Below are 21,870 nucleotides of genomic sequence, written 5' to 3' on the forward strand. Positions count from 1 at the left end.
GAGCGGGATCGCGAATCATTTGAATGCGTTCGAGAGTTCGTAGCGGGTCCGCGAATCATTTGAGTCGGTTCGGGGATCGCGAATCATTTGAGTCAGTTTGGGAGTTCGTAGCGGGATCGCGAATCATTTGAATCCGTTCGAGACTTCGTAGCGGGTCCGCGAATCATTTGAGTCGGTTCGGGGATCGCGAATCATTTGAGTCAGTATGGGAGTTCGGAGCGGGATCGCGAATCATTTGAATCCGTTCGAGAGTTCGTAGCGGGTCCGCGAATCATTTGAGTCGGTTCGGGGATCGCGAATCATTTGAGTCAGTTTGGGAGTTCGTAGCGGGATCGCGAATCATTTGAATCCGTTCGAGACTTCGTAGCGGGTCCGCGAATCATTTGAGTCGGTTCGGGGATCGCGAATCATTTGAGTCAGTATGGGAGTTCGGAGCGGGATCGCGAATCATTTGAATCAGTTTGGGGTTGGCGAATCATAGATGTATATGGATAGGCATTTTAAACTAATTTAGTAGCTAGTTCTAATTATGTTTTCCACGTGTGTTTTGGTGTGATATGTGAACTCGTATTTTTTGTTTTAATGATGTGCTTTTTAACAGTATCAAGTATATTCAAAAACTAAACAAATCTTGCCTAAAAAGTGCAGGCATCTAGGCTAATGTAAAGTTACATGATGAAGTCATACTAGTGCGTGTGGCGCGTGCACAGTTTGAGTGCGTTCTTTCACTGCATTATTCGCTGTATTCAAATGCATTTATGAATGCATGTGAATGATCACAAAATTCAAGATATGGGGGTTAGAAAATGTATATATTTATATTATTTTATGTAGTTAATCAATATCACACGAAGAGTGCCATTTCAGTTTTTCTCCAAAAATCAGCATGATTAAAATGTGATATTAAGTTACTACAAACAATAATTTAATTACAAATACAACATGTTGCAGAATAATGTAATATATGAATGAATAATAGCCTAAAGAACATTTGTGCCAAAAGGGTTCCTTCTTGTCATTATAGAACAGTAAAGAACCCTGTTATTAATAACACTGACAGTAACTAATACTGTAACGCATTACTTTTTTAAATAAATTAACTCCGTTACCATATGGTGCATTGTCCGTTACTTTTTTAAAAGTTAATTAATTTTGACTGAAGTGCAGCCTAACCTGTTTGCAGCAGCGACGCATTGTAGGATTGGTGGATGCCAACCACTGTAAACACGAAGACGCACTGTGGGCGTGTCTCCCTGTATTCAAGTGTGTGCGGCAGTCATGGCGAGTCAAGGCGAGAGCAACACGAGTTTCTCAAAGTGGAAATATGCTCATTATTTCACTTTAGTTGAGCATAAAGACAAAAACCTTTTAGTCAAATGTAAGTTGTGTCTTTCTGGTTCGAAAGTCCTATCCTAGCCCAAGAATTTCCAATCCGTGCTCAGATTTTGTAATCCGTACCCTCGGTTTTTGAATCTGTACCCACGAATTCATAATCTGCGCGCACACTTTTGCAATCCGTTCCCATGGATTTGTAAACTGTAGCCTACTCACTGATTCATGCAGCAAGCTCCTACGTGTTAACATACAGTTTTAATGAATATTATTATATGGAATGGGTCTACAGCAAAGTGTCTTAAGTGATTCTCTGTATGTTTTTCTCATACAGGTGAAACATTGTTGAAAACATGCACCTGTCTCTACTGTGGAGTCACCGGTGTTGTGAAATATTCGGTTTCTGAGATTTTCGGTGACGCTGGGCAGAGCATACGTGAATATTCATGAGTTTCCTGTTTCGCGTGAAAATATTAGTACGTTGTCACTGAAACATACAAGATTTTCAAAAAGGTTGCTCAATCATTCAAAAAATGTTTTTAATAACAAAAGTAAAAGCTGAAAGTTTTAAATGCACACATGAACTTGAATATAAACATTCTTAATCTCTGTTTTTTATTTATTTGCCCAAAAATATTTTAACATTTTAATATCTATTTTGTAGATAAAATGCACTATATAATTAAAATAAATGTAAAAATGTATTTATACACTTTATTTTTGTCTTTAATCATATACTGCGTTGTGGTGCTCTTGAAAATCATTTTGACTCAAATTCTACTGGTCAAGTTTTGAAATCCACAACCTTGCAGTACTTTAACAATGTTTTTCTTATTTTCTACAAACTTATAACAATTAAAATGTTTTGTAGTTTAATAACAAATGGCTATATCAAAACATACAGTAATTTGTATATTTTCATTTCAAAGATAAAAGTAGATTGCTTTTGCTGAATGAAGACTTCAACTGATTCTGTGTTAAAAGTTTTATTACCAGATATGGTGAAGGCATTACATAAATGACATTTAGTTATATTATTAATAATTAATAATTATTAAATTAATTCACACTCTCTTTTCATGATTGCACTTCACAACAACAGCTTGTTAATTTACATGAATTTAATCTAAAAATAGCAGTGAGGATCATGTGCTATAAAATACAACCGTTCATTGTTAGTGCATGTCTTTTAAATATTATATCCAGGCTCAATTATTTATTTTAATAATGGATTAGTAAATTTCATTGTTAGCTTTTGTAGTTAACAAAAGGAAACTTACTATAAAGTGTTACGTTTTTAATGCATTTACAATAAAGTGAGTTTAAAATAATCTTAAACAGCACCAACAAAAAACTGCACCAAAGATTGTGACGAGCAGCTCTCAGACTCTGTAGACTCTGTAGTGTTTCTGCAGTGTGTGTTTGTACTGTGTCACCTGAGCTGTAATGTCATGTGATTGATCACACACAGTTTTTGAGATGATGTTTGCATGGAATAAAATCCACCCCGCTGCTCTCAAACCAGTGATAATGTGGGATGTGCTCCACGAGTGAATACAGTTTGATTTGCTTTAATTCTATAAAAATAGACTTATTGGGAAGACATTTCATCAGTGTTTTGTTAACCTTCATATCGCATTCAGAATCTGAAACTATTTTTTCTAACCTATGCATGAAACCATTTGCACCTAAACATTGTTATTTTACAAAACAGTCATAACTTTCAAATATTTGTCAGTGAAAACCATGTTGTATCTAATCAGCAGCCTCTCGTTATTATTATTTTTATTATTATTATTATTATTATTGGGCGAATGTGAATTCTTTTTTTATGTTCAAGCTTTGAATATTAACCCGTTATATAAAACCTAAGCTTTTATATTAATAGAACATTTCTGAAATTCTTTGAAATTTCGAACTATACACGAGTTACACCAAAAATAAATAATAATGCAAATACAAAACTTAGAATAATATGAAAACAGCCAGTGTTACCTCATTGGATTTAATGCAATTTAATTACATTTCTTTGATTTTACGATTTCTCAAAAAAAAAAACAAAAAAAAAAAAACAGCCCAAATTTGTGAAATCTAGCCTACATATTTACTTCTAACAAAAGAAACGTAATGACTAACCTGGACAGTTTTGAAGAAAACGATTTCATTTTCCAGTTTCAGATAAAGAAAATAAATAATAATAATTGAAAAGATCACTGTTTTCGTGCAGCAATCTTTCATCAATTGAAATATTCTATTGTTCATGAACAGGATTGAGTGGCTGAAGTGTGTGAGTATGGAAATGTACTTTACAAAAGCTTTTGACACTAATATAAATCTTTTACTAAAAGTACCCAACTGGACTTCATTCAAACCCGGGTCAAAATATTCTAAACATGAATGTTTCTCAAAACAAAAGAAGAAGAGTTGTAGGAGACGTCTGACTCATATGTGTTGGTCTGGAGCGTGTCTCTGCAGATCTTCCACACGTCTGAGGCGTGGCACACATTCTTCAGCGCTCCACAAATGTTCCACGCTGCTGTTCTTCTTCCTCTTTTGTTGTTCTGGAAGTTGTTTCAGGGGTCTGGAGTCCGTGAAATAAACCCAACACTCTCCTGTCCGTCCATTTATTGAGGTTTAAACAGTAAAAATCTAAGTTTATAAATTGGCAACAGCCGTTTAGTTTGGATACCGATGTTGGAAAGTGCTTTGATCTCATGTTTGGTTTCACGTTTATCTCTCCATCATCATCGGATTGCATTGCATTATATGTTTGGATCATTTAAATCTCATCTTAAGACACATTTTTGGAGATGACGAGTGATATTTAAATTGTTTGATGGAAGTATCTTCTCTACGGATATAAAGCTCTCATTGAATTACATTACAAGCATCAAAATGCTTGATAAAAAAATGCAAAATAAATAAATAAATAAAAATGCAAAATAAAATCACCAAAAAAAAAAAAATAGCTGTAATTTTCTGTGTATTTTCACTAATTAGATTATCTAAGTCATAAAAGCATGATGGATCAAATATGACAGTCGGGAACAAATAGTTTCAATACACTTTTGTATTAAATAATATATTTTTTCTGACTATGGTTTCATGTCAGGGTTCTTTTCACACGCTGTTTTAAATCATTAACTGTAATTTTGTACATGCAAGACTCATTTACAGTTAATATTCTGTTCTTATCATACGCTTCTCTGGAAAACTTTGTTAGTTGTGTAAATATTTGTATAATATCTTTAACTGATTGTTAGCTACTTGTCCATTCGAACAACCATGTGACTGTACATCATCTCTTATATGAACCCCACATTATATGAAATCCCAAATAAGTAGAAAAATGAACTGTTTTCTTTGGCTAGAAGTTGTTGTATGCATTAGCACAGTCAGTACAATTTAATCTAATGTAAAAAGAAAATAGCTCTTGCATTTTTCAAAAAGATTAAATGGAACATTTGGTCATAATATAATAAGAGATTTACAAGCATTTTTTCAAAGACTGGAGTGAATATTGCCAAAACGTTCAAAATGATTTTTTTTCACTCATAATCTGAGGTGCATCGGCTCAGTTCAGTGAAGCCTATGATTAACCAGTTCCCCAAAGAAAAACAAAATCAGTGCTAAATGAAAAAATACAAGTTGACAAAAAGATTTAATCCAAAATATGGGAACAATATTATATAACGAGATTTACAAACAAGTTTTTGTAGGCGGGTCATTTTTGACCCGGAACACCACAAAGCATAACAAGGTGAAGGAAACAAACAAAAAATAAAATATTTATTAATCTTGAATGTTTGATATTGAAGTTCTTATTGATATCATTAAGTCTAATAACATATCGTCAAAATTGTTCATAAATAATGCTTTGTTTACTCAAAAACTGAGGTGCGTTCTAAAAAAAATCCAGTTCTAAAAAAAATGCAACAATTGAAAGAAAACAACTGGACAAGAAGATTGCATGAAATAAAAAAAATAAAAATTACTAAATTTTTTGGGTTAGTTGTTATTCCATGTGTGAGTAAAGATTCCAATTTCATAGAATTAACTAATATTTTCATTTTTCAAAAACACTGAATCCAAGATTTGGTGATAATATCACATAATGGGAGACTTACAAGTAATTTCTAAAAGGCTGGTCATTTTTTGTTTTTATTTTTTTGGAACTGTCTAATCATGGGTCTTCATTTATATCAGTTTTTGAGTGAATACTGTCAAAATTATCCATAAATAATGATCTGTTCACTCACAAACTGAGGTGCATGGGCTTAATTCAATGAAGACTACGATTAACCAGTTCCAACAAGAAATGCAAAATTTGTGATAACTGAAAAAAACTATTTTGACAAAATGAAAAAAAAAAAAGAAATGGGTTAGTTGTTATACATACCATGTGTGATTTAAGAAACTAGGCTTCCAATGTCATAGCATTAAATAATGTTTTCATATCCAAGATTTAGTGATAATGTCACATAAAGAGAGATTTACATGCCATTTTTGGCCAGAAACACCAAATCAGGTGAAGGACCCCCAGCACAGCAGGCGTCTGATGGAGATCTGGTTTATGGAAGTATTTATCTCTGGCCACTTTAACGCCCTGCAGCACACTAGAAGTCTGTAATGTGAGTGAGTCAGCGTGGATAGAGACGCTCCCAAACCTTCAGAACATGCAGCAGCACGCAGATCTACATGTTCGAGTGTGTGTGTGTGTGTGTGTGTGTGTGTGTGTGTGAGAGAGACCTTCATGAGCGCTGCTGCGATCCTCAGGTAGGACCGAAATCCTCTCTTTCTGTCTTTATCGTCTCACTCTTGCTTTTCTAAGAGAAGCTTCTGGTTCTGAAGGGTGCTGGTGTTTGTTTTGGGGACTAAAGAGAGGAAAGGTGAAGAATTGTGGAGGCGAGCTCTTGGAGAACATGTGGTTTTAGACAGAGGTGAGCGCCTTTGTCCTCATCTTTCCGGTTCTCTGGGGCCCGAGTGTAAAAGTGCTTCAGTTTCTCGTTCTGCTGCCAGGGTCAGACATGAAACTCGTCTGGGTCATGTTTCACCACAAAAGATCATGCTATAGATGACTTTAAAGGACTTAAAGGACATGAAACATGTTTAAGACCGTCAAGAGTTGTCCTGACTAGATTTTCATGCCAGTAAAGCTCACAATTCACAATACCGTAATGGAGAAAAACAGTGATGTTTTAGTTGCATTTCTACAGTGCTCTTTTAGTTTCATTGATATACCGTTATATTTTGAATTTGTTTTCATTTTCGTACTTTCTGTTTTCATTTAAAGTTATAGTTATTTTGTTGTTGGTGTTGCGGTTTTGTCATTTTTTTAATGTCTTTGTCAGTTTCTGTTTTTAATTTTTTTTAATACATGAAGTAACATTTTGTTCAAGATTTGGTCTTCTTGTTATGTTTCTATAACTTTCATTATTTTTTTTTTAAATACAGATTTTTCGTTATTTTGTAATGTAATTTTGTTGTGTTTATAACATTTATTATTCTTTAAAATATAGAATTTTAGTCATTTTTTATTCCATTTTTAGTTATTTTATAGTCAAATTTTGATCATCTTTTTGTAATTTTGTTGTTTTTAATAACTTTCATTAGTCTTTTTAAAAACATATTTTTATTCTATTTTTCAGCTTTATTTTATAAAGAAAAATATTGTTAAAGTTTTAGCAATTTTGTTGTGTTATTATTATTACTATTACTATTATGAATTATTATTATTTGTATTATTTCAGTTTTATATTTACTTATTGTAGTGCTTAAATTAAAATAAAATTAGACTTTTTTATTTGTACTTTCTGCTAACGTTTATATTATTTAAAATAACAATAATGATAAATACATTTTACATTTTATTTTTAGTTCATTCTATTTACCAGGAGTAGCTTTTGCTGTCCTGATTATAATTTAGTGAGTTAAATTAAGATTGTTCAACTCTATTTTGTTTATGTAAGACAAGAAATTAATTGCCATAATGAAAATAATGAAGAATGATAAAAATTAGAAGGGAAAACTCAACAGTAAAACATCCAGTGTGTTGACCAGGCTGCACTGAACTAATGCATAGCAGTGCAGGAGTCGTGTAAAGGCTGATCTTCTGCTTGTCTAAACAGATCGTGACATTCCTGGACATGGATTTTCCATGAACTTGATGAAGAGGAGAAATGTTTAAGGTGATTTCTAAAGCTTTCTTTAACTTAAATTGGATGTAATTTATGCACAGACATAGATTATCATCTCTCTGGAAGCATGCATCTCATATCAAGGTGTTTTCTAGTAGTTCAAATTTGTAATTTTACATTCTGCAATTGCATCTAAAAATCAAAGAATAAAGAGTTTTCTCATTTCTCGTTTTTTCTTTCTTTATTCCATTCACTTTTTTATTTCTCAAAATTAGGTAAATTTATAAATATTACGCCTGAAAGATTTTGCAAATGTTGTAAATTCAACTAGTCAAGTGACAGCAACAAGAATATTATAGTTAATAAAAAATATATATATATATAAAAAAAAAAATAATAATATAAAAAAAAAATCCTAAAATAACTAAAACTGAAATAAAATTTGAAAAAAAATATAAAACATTAAAACATAATAATACAATAAAAAAAGCATGCAATAATAAATATTAAAACTTTACATAAAATTACAAACAAAATATAAAAAATTAAAATGCATTAAATATCTGAATAAAAACTATAATAATCCCTAATTTATACTAAAATAACACGTCATCTTATTACAAAATACCATACCCGTTTAATGGGAAATTATAAGAAATACAATAAAAGAACATCACAGAGATCCCACTGTTGGGTTGATGTTTTCTGTTTTAATAGAAAATAACCGTGTTTTCTTGTTCTTGTGTTCGGTGTGTTGTTTGGATGGCTTACAGTTACAAACCCTGGTCATGAAACCCTTAACCAGTTTGGTGAGTGTAAATGAATCTGCAGATGAATTAGATGCAGGGCGTTTCTGCAGATAATGTGACACATACAACATCTGCATGTGTTTGTGTGCTTGAGTTTATCAGGGGTCTCCATCAGAGACATTATATCTCAAAGCGTGCACATCGTTAAGTGTCAAAAACTGGGAAATAAGACTGCATTACCAAGAACATGTTATACACGGAAAACATTCAAAAATCTGGAGCTTGGCTGTTCAGACACAACTCAGCAAAAAGTTCATATTTTACTTCTGAACTTTGTCCTAAAGGATATGACTTGGTAAATAACACTGAGTCAATAATGTTTAACCTGACCCATTTAATGTGGAGTATTGACACGCATTTTGGCTTAATAAATGGTATGCAATAGTTGCATGAATATCTGCACACCCCTAAAGTCAGGTTTTCATGGATAAACAAGCCTTCGTGCTTTTGTTGCTTGTGGGCGCTGGCTTCTGATCCATCCTGGCATGTTGAGATGTAGGTCATGAATACTCTCATGTCACGACGTGCCGCAGGAAGAGTTTCTTCACCATCTCCACACCATCATGTCCTCGCTCATATTCTGTGTTTCTGTGCTGATCAGGGTCTGCTGAGAGATGATGTGAACGAGCTGAACTGAAGGGAAATCAAACACAGATCCACAGGTAAGAGCCTCATGCTCTCGTGCAATGGAAACAGGCTTCACGTTTACAAGTTAGTTTATTTGATGCATTCTAAAATCAATGGAAAGTTGAGGTCAAAAATGTGTGAATATGCGAAATGTTGATTATGTTACCAGAATAAGAGGGATCATGCAAAATGCATGTTATTGTTTATTTAGTACTGACCTGATTAAGAGGTTTCCCATAAAACACTGTTTACACACAATTCAAAATAGAAATAAATAGTTGGGTTTATAATAATGGCCCCGTTCAAAAGGCCCCCGTGCTTCTTAACAGTGTTGTTAGCTGAATGATCCTCAGCTGTGGTTTTTTATTTTGTGATGGTTGTTTATGAGTCCCTTGTCTATCCTGAACAGATAAACTGTCTGCTGTTCTTCAGAAAAACCCTTCAGCTCCCTTTGATTATTTGGTTTTCCAGCATTTTCGTGTATTTGAACTCTTTCCAAAAATGACTGTATGATTTTAAGATGCATATTTTAACTGTGAGGACAACTGAGGGATTCACATACAACTGTTTCATGAGGTTCAAACACTCTCTGATGATCCGGAAGGAGAAACCATGCATTAAGAACCAGGGCGTGAAAACTTTTGAACAAAATGGAGATCTTTACATTTTTCTTATTTTGCCTAAATATTTTCTTTTTTTTTTTTTATTTTGTGCTTCCCTTCAAACGATATATAAGATCACTGCATGCTTCCCAGAAGACAAACTAAGTTAAATTTACCCTGATACTTTTAATGCATGGTTTTATCTTCTGTAGCATCAGTGAGCGTTTGAACCTTCTGTAATAGTTGTATATGAGTCCATCAGTTGTACTTAGGGATGCATGATAATATCGGCACAACATCGGTATCGGCCGATAAAAGCTTAAAATGTCCATCATCGGTATCGGCTGATATGAACATTTCTACCGATGAGCCAAACCGATATTGTCCAAGTGAAATAATTGACCTGTTTTTCAGATGTGAATGTCTGTCTACATTTGTAAAATAATACATTTATGGTAGAATCAGTACAGAAGAGATACATGGATTTCTCTTCAGTAAAATTAAAGTTTAAATATATCAGGCGAAAAATTTGTATATATATCGGTATCGGCATCGGCCAAAATTATTTGAAAATATCGGCATATCGAATATCGGCCAAAATCCAATATCGTGCATCCCTAGTTGTACTCAGAGTGAAACGATAGATCTCCTAATCATACAATCATAGCTGGAAAGGGTTCAAATACAAAGAAATGCTGAAAAACCAAAGAATTTGTGATAGCTGAAGGATTTTTCTGTGCACTAACCCTAAGTAAAATATATTATACAGGTCAGTACTGAATAAAGAATAACATTTGTTTTGTATGATCTTTCTTATTTTTGTAAAATAATGAACATTTTGCAGATTCTGAAGAGGGGATGTAAACTTTTAACCTCAACTGTATATATAAAGAGTATATATTTTTGTAAAAATGGGTCTGCTTAATCTGTCATTAAAAGATTGAGTAGAGGTGGCACATATATATCTCAGGCGTATTGTGAATTTGTATAAATATGTATCCAGGTTATTTATCAGGTTACTATCAGTGTGTAATTATTATATATTTTTTACAATTTTTTTTTTAAATATATTATCATTAACTAAAACTAAAACCATACAAAAACATTTTCATTACTTGAAATAGTTAAATAAATTAAGCTAAATTAACTAAACTAAAAACTATATAGATAAAAAAAATTTAACTGTTGAAAATGACAAAAATAACACCTAAAAAATATTACAACTTTTAATTTAAACTTAAAACAGAACATATAAAAATAAAATATAATAAAAATATATTTTATAAATTATTGTTTTAGCCTAAAATATATATCCATCCATCCATTCATCCATCCATCCATCATCTGCCGCTTATCCGGGGCCGGGTCGCGGGGGCAACAGTCTAAGCAAAGACGCCCAGACTTCCCTCTCCCTAGCCACTTCTTCCAGCTCTTCCGGGTGGACCCTGAGGTGTTCCCAGGCCAGCTGGGAGACATAGTCCCTCCAGCGTGTCCTAGGTCTTCCCCGGGGCCTCCTCCCGGTGAGACGTGCCTGGAACACCTCCCTGGGAAGGCGTCCAGGAGGCATCCGAAATAGATGCCCGAGCCACCTCAGCTGGCTCCTCTCGATGTGGAGGAGCAACGGCTCTACTCTGAGCTCCTCCCGAGTGACCGAGCTTCTCACCCTATCTCTAAGGGAGCGCCCAGCCACCCTACGGAGAAAGCTCATTTCGGCCGCCTGTATCCGGGATCTTGTCCTTTCGGTCATGACCCACAGCTCATGACCATAGGTGAGAGTAGGAACGTAGATTGACCGGTAAATCGAGAGCTTTGCCTTACAGCTCAGCTCCTTCTTCACCACGACAGACCGGTACAGCGACCGCATTACTGCAGAAGCTGCACCGATCCGTCTGTCAATCTCACGTTCCATCCTTCCCTCACTCGTGAACAAGACCCCAAGATACCTGAACTCCTCCACTTGAGGCAGGAACTCTCCACCAACCTGAAGTGGGCAATCCACCCTTTTCCGACTGAGAACCATGGCCTCGGACTTGGAGGTGCTGATTCTCATCCCAGCCGATTCACACTCGGCTGCAAACCGTCCCAGTGCACGCTGAAGGTCCTGGTCTGAGGAGGCCAACACGACAACATCATCCGCAAAAAGCAGCGACGAAATCGTATGGTCCCCAAACCGGACACTCTCCGGCCCTTGGCTGCGCCTAGAAATTCTGTCCATAAAAATTATGAACAGAACCGGTGACAAAGGGCAGCCCTGCCGGAGTCCAACATGCACCGGGAACAGGTTTGACTTACTGCCGGCAATGCGAACCAAGCTCTTGCTCCGGTCGTACAGCGACCGAACAGCCCTAAGTAGGGAGCCGCCGACCCCATACTCCCGGAGCACCCTCCACAGGATGCTGCGAGGAACACGGTCGAATGCCTTCTCCAAGTCCACAAAACACATGTGGACTGGTTGGGCAAACTCCCATGAACCCTCCAGCACCCTGGAAAGGGTATAGAGCTGGTCCAGTGTTCCACGACCGGGACGAAAACCACACTGTTCCTCCTGAATCCGAGGTTCCACTATCGGCCGAATTCTCCTCTCCAGTACCTTGGCATAGACTTTCCCAGGGAGGCTGAGAAGTGTGATCCCCCTATAGTTGGAACACACTCTCCGGTCCCCCTTCTTGAAAAGAGGGACCACCACCCCGGTCTGCCAGTCCAGAGGTACTGTCCCCAACCGCCATGCGATGTTGCAGAGGCGTGTCAGCCAAGACAGCCCCACAACATCCAGAGACTTGAGGTACTCGGGGCGGATCTCATCCACCCCCGGTGCCTTGCCACCGAGGAGCTTTTTAACTACCTCGATGACTTCAGCCCGGGTGATGGACGAGTGCTCCTCCGAGTCCCCAGCCACTGCTTCCTCAACGGAAGACAAGTCGGTGGGATTGAGGAGATCCTCGAAGTATTCCTTCCACCGTCCGACGATATCCCCAGTTGAGGTCAACAGGTGCCCATCTCTACTGTAAACAGTGTTGGTAGGGCACTGCTTCCCCCTCCTGAGGCGTCGAACAGTTTGCCAGAATCTCTTCGAGGCCAACCGATAGTCTTTCTCCATGGCCTCACCGAACTCCTCCCAGGCCCGAGTTTTTGCCTCCACGACTACCCGGGCTGCAGTCCGCTTGGCCTGCCGGTACCTGTCAGCTGCCTCCGGAGTCCCACAAGTAAAATATATATAAATATATATATATATTTAAGGCTAAAACAATATCCTTTCTGATAAATTTCAAAGGTTCAAAAACAATTCTCCATCTTTTCTGCTTAACATTATTCTTGTTTTTTTTTTAAAAGCATTTGGAATTCTAGATTTTTATATCAAATATATATATATATATATACAGTATATATCTTTTAAATATAAATTTAAAATAAAAACAATTAGCGGATAAAATCTCTTAATCAGTGCAACACACACACACTTTTTAAAACTTTTTTATTGAACAAATGAAATTATTCTTCAACACTCAATATTAATCTCTGAGGATGGTGCCAGATATATTTGATAATTATTACTTTTTGAGAAAAAAAACAGACTTTATGCATTTAAACTGGCAGAGTGAAATAAATAGATTTTCATGCATTTTTGTTATGTCTTATCTTATTTGGCTTATTTTCTGCTCTGAAAGCGTTTAAACCCTTTACTGTTGATTATAGAGTCATTATTGTATTAAACACGTCTGCGAATGCAGGTCTGAATCATATAGAAACAGACTCTTTAACCTACATTTCACAACAGGGACAATTTGACTAATCAAATCACTAACCACAGGTTTTTCTAGAATAACTCTAGACACCTGAAATATGGACAGTGTACTATTTCTACATAGTAATCAGCTCACAGTGAACGTATATGTTTGCAAGAGCCTTGAATAATCTGCAAGATGTTTATTATTATATATAAAAAAGAGATGCTTTATAAATATGCATGTTATTTTAATTTGATATTAGCATACAGAAGACAGAGTAATGCCTGAAATGGCTCACAATAGATCATATTTCACTCCAAAAAATAAAATAAGAGTAAAAATAGATGCATTACTTGCATCACTTTTTATGATAATAACAGAAATATCTGACTATATATATATATATATTTGATATTAAGGTTTTATATATTCTATATTCTAGTGATAACATTTTACTTTTAACATTATTATGTAATTACTGTATTATTTTATGTGGATGAATCTCACTAGATCTAGATCATATTTCACTCACAATTTTTATATATTTTTAATGATAAATAAGGAAAACTATCATACAAAATGATATAGTAGATAGAATTTCCCTGCAAGGATTTATTGTATATTATAGTAATAAAATTCTATTTTTAACTTTATTGTGTTATTATTAAATATAGGTACTAAGTACATTATTGTAGTAAAAATAATATTTAAATTAAATAATTAAATCGAATTAAATATAACAATTGTTTTGTTTACATTTGAAAAACTATCAAAAACAATATATATTTTAGTGCATAGAGTTTCACTGCATAGATATATATTGTATGTTAAATAATTGCTTAAAAATGAGAAATAATATTTTCTATCGCTTGTATTTGCATAAATCTGTTCTTGTTTATCTCCTGCATCTGGATGGGTGTTGAGGGTCATGAAAGGTCACGAGACTAAATGTTTCAAAGTGCTTGTCTTCATCATCGTTTGATTTAAGCTTTTTTTTCAGCAGACAAAAATCCGAGACAAGAATCTCACAAAATCACTCCAAAATCAAAATTATTTAAAGTCTACTTTCGCATTATATGACAATAAAGCAAAAATATCAGGGAAAAAAATAAAGCTGATATTAGTACAAAGCATTTTACTGCGTAGATGTATTATATATTTTGTATATATTCCAGTTATATAATTCTATTTTTAACATTATGATGTAATTATTATATAAAGTCAAAAGAATAAAATAAAATAATTATTTTAAATAATAATATCATTTCATATTAAATGTAATTATTTTAATTCAATTTTAATTAATTAACTTTAGTTAAAATGTTATTTATTTTGCATTATTTGTTACAATATTGCATTATGTGTAACAATTTATATGGCCAAAAGGTAAGATAAAAGGTTAATAATATGTGTAAGACACACACATGCAGAGGATCAGGAGATCACGAGGAGAGATGAAGACAGAAGAGTCTGTGAGGACCAGTGTTGTGCTAGTTACTAACAAATAGTTACTAGTTACTTCATTCAAAAACTAACTCAATTACTTTGTTGATTACTTACACCAAAAAGTAGTGCATTACTGTTAAAAGTTACTTTTTAGTTACTTTTTTAAAAGAACTTTCTTTTAAAGAACTTCATTTTTATGCGTTATGGTCTATACAAACACAAAGTAAAACAGAAAGTCATTTTTAAACACTATTTTGATGAAGTCAGACCAACACTAACTGAATATTGTATATCACAAGGATTTCTGAAATAAATTACAAAACATCTGAATAATACATTCAGAATCAAAAACTAAAGTGGCTTCTGCATCATAAAAGACGTTGTGTTGAGCCCTTAAAAATGTTCCTTTCACAGCTTAAGTATGAAAACTATCAACAATGGACAACATAACACAAAACATTTTGAAATAAATAAATTAAAGCAATCTGAATTATTCAGAATCAGTTTCGAGAAACATACATGCATAAATACACACACACACACACACACATATATATATATATATATATTGGAAGGAGTTAAAAAATGAAATCTATGTTCTCATGCTAAGGAGCTGACTGAAAGCCGGTGACTCCACAGTAGAGACAGGTGCATGTTTTCAACAATGTTTCACCTGTATGAGAAAAACATACAGAGAATCACTTAAGACACTTTGCTGTAGAACCATTCCATATAATAATATTCATTAAAACTGTATGTTAACACGTAGGAGCTTGCTGCATGAATCCGTGAGTCGGCTACAGTTTACAAATCCATGGGAACGGATTGCGAAAGTGTGCGTGCAGATTATGAATTCGTGGGTAAAGATTCAAAAACCGAGGGTACGGTTTACAAAATCGTGGCCTAATCGTGGGGGAGTCGTGGCCTAATGGTTAGAGGGTTGGACTTCCAATCGAAGGGTTGTGAGTTCTAGTCTCGGGACGGACGGAATTGTGGGTGGGGGTAGTGCATGAACGGCTCTCTCTCCACCTTCAATACCACGACTTAGGTGTCCTTGAGCAAGGCATCGAACCCCCAACTGCTCCCCGGGCGCCGCAGCATAAATGGCTGCCCACTGCTCCGGGTGTGTGCTCACAGTGTGGGTGTGTGTGTGTGTGTGTGTGTGTGTGTGTGTTCACTGCTCTGTGTGTGTGCATTTCGGATGGGTTAAATGCAGAGCACAAATTCTGAGTATGGGTCACCATACTTGGCTGAATGTCACTGAATGTCACTTCACTTAATCTGAGCACGGATTGGAAATTCTTGGGCTAGGATAGGACTTTCGAACCAGAAAGACACAGCTTACGTGTGACTAAAAGGTTTTTGTCTTTATGCTCAACTAAAGTGAAATAATGAGCATATTTCCATTTTGAGAAACTCGTGTTGCTCTCGCCTTGACTCGCCATGACTGCCGCACACACTTGAATAAACGGAGACACGCCCACAGTGCGTCTTCGTGTTTACAGTGGTTGGCATCCACCAATCCTACAATGCGTCGCTGCTGCAAACAGGTTAGGCTGCACTTCAGTCAAAATTAATTAACTTTTAAAAAAGTAACGGACAATGCACCATATGGTAACGGAGTTAATTTATTTCAAAAAGTAATGCGTTACAGTATTAGTTACTGTCAAAGGTAATCGCGTTACTAATAACAGGGTTCTTTACTGTTCTATAATGACAAGAAGGAACCCTTTTGGCACAAATGTTCTTTAGGCTATTATTCATATATTACATTATTCTGCAACATTTTGTATTTGTAATTAAATTATTGTTTGTAACTTAATATCACATTTTAATCATGCTGATTTTTGAAGAAAAACTGAAATGGCACTCTTCGTGTGATATTGATTAACTACATAAAATGATATAAATATATACATTTTCTAACCCCCATATCTTGAATTCTGTGATCATTCACATGCATTCATAAATGCATTTGAATACACTGAATAATGCAGTGAAAGAACGCACTCAAACTGCGCACGCGCCACACGCACTAGTATGACTTCATCATGTAACTTTACATTAGCCTAGATGCCTGCACTTTTTAGGCAAGATTTGTTTAGTTTTTTAATATACTTGATACTGTTAAAAGGCACATCATTAAAATAAAAAATATGAGTTCACATATCACACCTAAACACGCGTGGAAAACATAATTAGAACTAGCTACTAAATTAGTTAAAAATGCCTATCCTTATACATCTATGATTCGCGAAACCCAAACCGATTCAAATGATTCACACTTCCAAATCCCGAACTGACTGCTTTATAATCCTACAAAGTCACTGATATTTAGAACGTTTTGTATCAGTTTTGATTTATAAACATCTCATTGATTTACATTACAAATTATCAACGTTATTATTAAGCTTTTATATATTCTATATTCTAGTGATAAGATTTTATTTTTAACATTATTATGTAATTATTATTTATAGTCACTTTGTGGATGACTCTCACACAAAACAAGTCTAGATCATATTTCAGTCACATTTTTTTCACACATAATTTTTTTAATGATAAATAAGGGAAAACTTTCATACAAAATGATATAGTAGATATATCACGTGTTCTGCTTCAGGAAAGGGGCGTGTCCTCAGGTGTCTGATTGACAGCTCCGCCTCTCCTTCAGTCTTGTATTTTCTCAGAGCTGTGGTGTTATGATGGGACACACTCTTGTTTCCAGCAGGATGTTCCAGTGGAAGAAAAAGAAGAAGAAGAGGAGGCTGGAGATCTCCGCACCGAGGAACTTCGAGCACAGGGTGCACACGTCCTTCGACCCGGTGCAGGGCTGTTTCGTGGGTCTGCCGCCTCAATGGCAAAGCCTCATAGACACGCTCCGGAGACCCAAACCTGTGGTGGACCCCTGCAGAATCACACAGGTGCAGCTCAAACCACAAAAGGTAAAGCTGCTTCAGGATACACACATAAACACATGAGGTTTGCATTGCAATTGTCATGTATTTGTTGAATGCATGCAGTCATGTTATGGTTATTGCATATATATATATATTGTAGATAAACTGTAATATGAATTATACATATATTAATTAATAATTAAAAATAGTAGCATTATTTTTATGACATTTAAGAATATAGTGAATAATAGTTCTACTTTTATTATATAATAAATATCTATAATCTATAGATGAATCTAACAAAAACATGTCCAGATTCAAAAAATAAATATATATATATATATATATATATATGCATGCATTATTTGAATAACGTTATTATTAAGCATATTTTTATTAAAATTAGGTAAAATATAAGGAAATTCACTGCATGGATATATTGTATATTCTTGTATATTATTATGTAATTATTAAAAAAAAAATTTTCTTAAATATTTACATTTTTCTCATTATTTGCGAGACTTAGGCTTATTTTTACAATTAATTAAAATATCATGCAAAAAACAAATAGTTAATAGTACAGTGCATTGCATTGGACTGCAAATGAATTTGTGTAATGCAACTGTTTATGGAACTTAATGCATATATATACAGCATTTTTTTTTTTTTTTGCATTATTTGCAATACTACATAACAATATTTTTCTGGCACACTCCTTGTAGCACTTCCAGTAATTACTTGAGAAACGTCACATTAAGACCAGGCTTTTCCCTGAGAAAGTGTTTCGTGCTCATGTTTGCAGCTCCAGTTGTCTCTGTTAAACAGGTTCTGTAGAGGGAGGTTCGGTTTATATCGAAGCCAAGGTCTTTGTCATATTTCCCCAGGGTTCTCACGTATCAGAAACACCATTCAGATGTGTTCATGAAGAGTTTCTATCCTCTAATTACAGAGGACAGACAGACCTGCTCAACACTGCTGTTATATAATGATTTCATCAGCATCATGTTTGTTGCTTTCGCTTGTCCAGTTCATGCAAGGCTTATTGACATTATAATATATCTATATGAGCAATAAAATGGTATTTTTAAAGAAAATTATATGCAGAACTTAATTTTTTTAATATATTTTTATAATTTATCAAAATCATTATGTTATTATTGTATAAATAGTCACTAGGTGAATTTCACAAGAATGAAAAAAAAAAACACTTAAAAAATGCATTAAAAAAATTTTAAGTTATAAGTTATCGGCATTATTTTCATGACAATTAATCCAAAACATCATGCAAAAATTATAATAAATATTTGTTTTTTTCTTTTAAACTGTCCTGAGGACAAACATCCGCTAGTTTAATAACTGTATAAAGATTTATCAGCTGTCAATCAAACTGTAGCTTCATGAACTGGATTTTTGGTGACTGAGTGATGAAGCACCATCTTCATCTGAGAGGCACATTGTTGTTCCCGCTGGCTAAAGTTTCTCAGTTTGCCGAGCAGGAATGTGAAGCACACGACATGTTTGTAATTAAAGCTGTCATGCATTGTGTGCATTATATAACTGCATCTGAGCGGGCAGCTGATTTATGACAAAACAAACATTTTAAATGTGTTCACCCTCAGTTCATCTGAGATCAGGAGGAGTTTGTGTCTTCATCAGGTTTGTAGAAATGCAGCATTGCATCAGTGTCTCATCAATGGATGCTCTACACTCTCATTCTGACGGCACCCATTCACTGCAGAGCATCCATTGATGAGACACTGATGCAATGCGTCAGTGAAGTCAAATATTTTAATGTCATGTTGAATTCTTTCTTCCAGAGGATCGTTCGCGGCAGTTTCATCGGACATGAGGACTACATTTCTGCGGCGATCGCTCAGATGAATCGTCTCACTGTTACAAGCTCAAACTCGTTGAGGAGAACAGGCCCGTCTTTAAGGAAAAGAGCCCAGTCTCTGGGCCGTCTGGGTGAGGTAGCCGAAGGAGAGACTTATGAATATCAGGAGCTCAATGAGGCCAGTCGGAGGAACGGACAGCCGGTGTCAGACTGGAGCTCCAGGTCCAGACCGGTCCACAGCGAGAGCGGAAGCCCTCGGCCCGAATCCAAGAACAGCTACACCATGAACTCCACCGAGTCACGACCCAGAGCCAAGTCCATGTTCCTGGGACAGCCCATGCTGATGCCCCGGGACATTCTGCTCACACCTAAAACTGCTCGTGTAGGGCCTGCTACTGATAAAAGAGATGTAAAACCCAACCAGAGGCCTGTATCGTGTCTCTACAGCAACTACAGCCAAAACAATGGAGTGAGACTGAACTCAGATCAGCCCACGATAGACACGCAGAGGAGGCCTCAGTCCACATACAACTTCAAGGTAAGAGAAATATTTTCTAAAAAACATTCTTTAGCATTTCCTGTAGGTTATGTGTGTGTGTGTGTGTGTGTATTTCATTTATGTTATATATATATATATATATATATATATATATATATATATATATAGAGAGAGAGAGAGAGAGAGAGAGAGAGAAATAAATAAATAATATATATATATATATATATATATATATATATATATATATATATATAGAATAATAATAAAATAAAATATATCTATAATTTATTTATTGATTTTATATATAATTTAAATTATATATTTAAATACATTTATATAAAATGTTATATTTATATATATTTAAGTTATTTAATTTACTTTAAATTAATATATAAATGTAATATATATAAGCACACATACAGTATATTTAACTTTTTTTTACATGTATATATTTATATTATTTATATGATATATAAATATATTTAATATACAAATATTGCATATTTTGCTTAAATATATACATGCATGTGTGGGTATTTATGTATACATAATAAATAAACACAGTGCAAACGTGCATATACTATGCAAACAAAAACTTTTGTTTTGGATGTGATTAATCGCGATTAATCGTTTGATGTCACTTATCTATATTCATAAAATGTAAATTATATATAAATATATTTAATATATAAACATAAAATTACTCTTAAATATATACATGCATGTGTGTGTATTTATATATACATAATAAATATACACAGTACACACATATATTATGTAAACAAAAACTCTTATTTTGGATGCGATTAATCGCGATTAATCGTTTGATGTCACTTATCTATATTCATAAAATTTCAATTATATATAAATATATTTAATATATAAACATAAAATTACTCTTAAATATGTACATGTATGTGTGTGTATTTATATATACATAATAAATAAACACAGTGCAAACGTGCATATACTGCAAACAACTTTTGTTTTGGATGCGATTAATCGCAATTTATCGTTTGACGGTACTAATTTATATTCTGAAAATTTCAATTATATATAAATATATTTAATATATAAATGGAACATATTTCTTAAATATATACATGCATGTGTGTGTATTTATATATAAATGATAAACAAACACAGTACATACATATAAATACTATGCAAACAAAAACCTATTTTAGATGCGATTAATCGTTTGACAGCACTATTTTAAACACAGAATATTCCTTTAATATTATTCTAGAGTAATAAGCTACTTCCTACATTTGTTTGAAGAGCTTAAAAAGCTTATTCTTTTTCCATGAATCCAGGTGAATTCACCGCGTTTCCCAGCCGTTTCTAAACCTAACGGCACTAGCAGTCCTAAACCGGGCCATGGAGTACTCAGCCATCCAAACACACGGCGTTCCTCCAGCGACCTGGTTTCTCCCAATCAAACTCCAGCCTCGGTCGCTCTGACGCAGGACAGCCCGTCTCAGCCCAGACCCGCTCCGACCGGCTCGCCCGCATCCCCCAGCGGAGCCTCGTCGCCCAGCCTCAGAGCGGCTCAGACGTCCGGCGGTGGCCTGGAGTCACCCGGAGTCACCCACCAGCAGTTCAGAGCCGCGCTGCAGATGGTGGTGGACACCGGCGACCCTCGCTTGTATCTGGAGAACTTCGTGAAGATCGGCGAGGGCTCCACGGGCGTGGTGTGCATCGCCCGAGAGAAGCACAGCGGGCGGCAGGTCGCCGTCAAGATGATGGACGTCCGGAAGCAGCAGAGGAGAGAACTGCTCTTCAATGAAGTACGAGCATCTCATCTGTCAATCACAACACAGATTTACTAAACAGGGCATATATAGCTACACACTCTCTCGCTATATATATATATATATATATAGTATTATTATAAAAATGTTTTCTGGATGTCTTCACACACAGGTGGTTATCATGCGAGATTACAGGCATAAAAAC

At 34.9% G+C, this 21,870-nt stretch overlaps 1 protein-coding gene across 5 annotated transcripts in view; it reads left to right on the forward strand.

Annotated features, from left to right (window-relative positions):
• The first annotated feature begins 6,023 nt into the window (after window positions 1–6,023).
• The window catches only part of pak6b (p21 protein (Cdc42/Rac)-activated kinase 6b), a 25,150-nt gene continuing 9,303 nt past the window's right edge, over window positions 6,024–21,870 (forward strand). The window contains exons 1-8 of one of the 5 annotated variants that reach the window (XM_026259772.1): window positions 6,029–6,108; window positions 6,184–6,272; window positions 7,461–7,520; window positions 8,880–8,940; window positions 17,407–17,623; window positions 19,396–19,950; window positions 21,228–21,701; window positions 21,838–21,870. The exon at window positions 21,838–21,870 is cut by the window's right edge and continues 101 nt beyond it. In XM_026259772.1, coding sequence (XP_026115557.1) covers window positions 17,411–17,623; window positions 19,396–19,950; window positions 21,228–21,701; window positions 21,838–21,870 — 1,275 coding nt within the window. In that variant the 5' untranslated portion in view covers window positions 6,029–6,108; window positions 6,184–6,272; window positions 7,461–7,520; window positions 8,880–8,940; window positions 17,407–17,410. Of the gene's footprint in view, window positions 6,109–6,183; window positions 6,273–7,460; window positions 7,521–8,879; window positions 8,941–17,406; window positions 17,624–19,395; window positions 19,951–21,227; window positions 21,702–21,837 lie in introns of all 5 variants that reach the window. The other 4 variants (XM_026259769.1, XM_026259773.1, XM_026259774.1 and 1 more) reach the window with 4 other exon arrangements.

Source organism: Carassius auratus, unplaced genomic scaffold (assembly GCF_003368295.1).
Source record: "Carassius auratus strain Wakin unplaced genomic scaffold, ASM336829v1 scaf_tig00215261, whole genome shotgun sequence".
In the NCBI taxonomy this organism is placed as follows: Eukaryota; Metazoa; Chordata; class Actinopteri; order Cypriniformes; family Cyprinidae; genus Carassius; species Carassius auratus.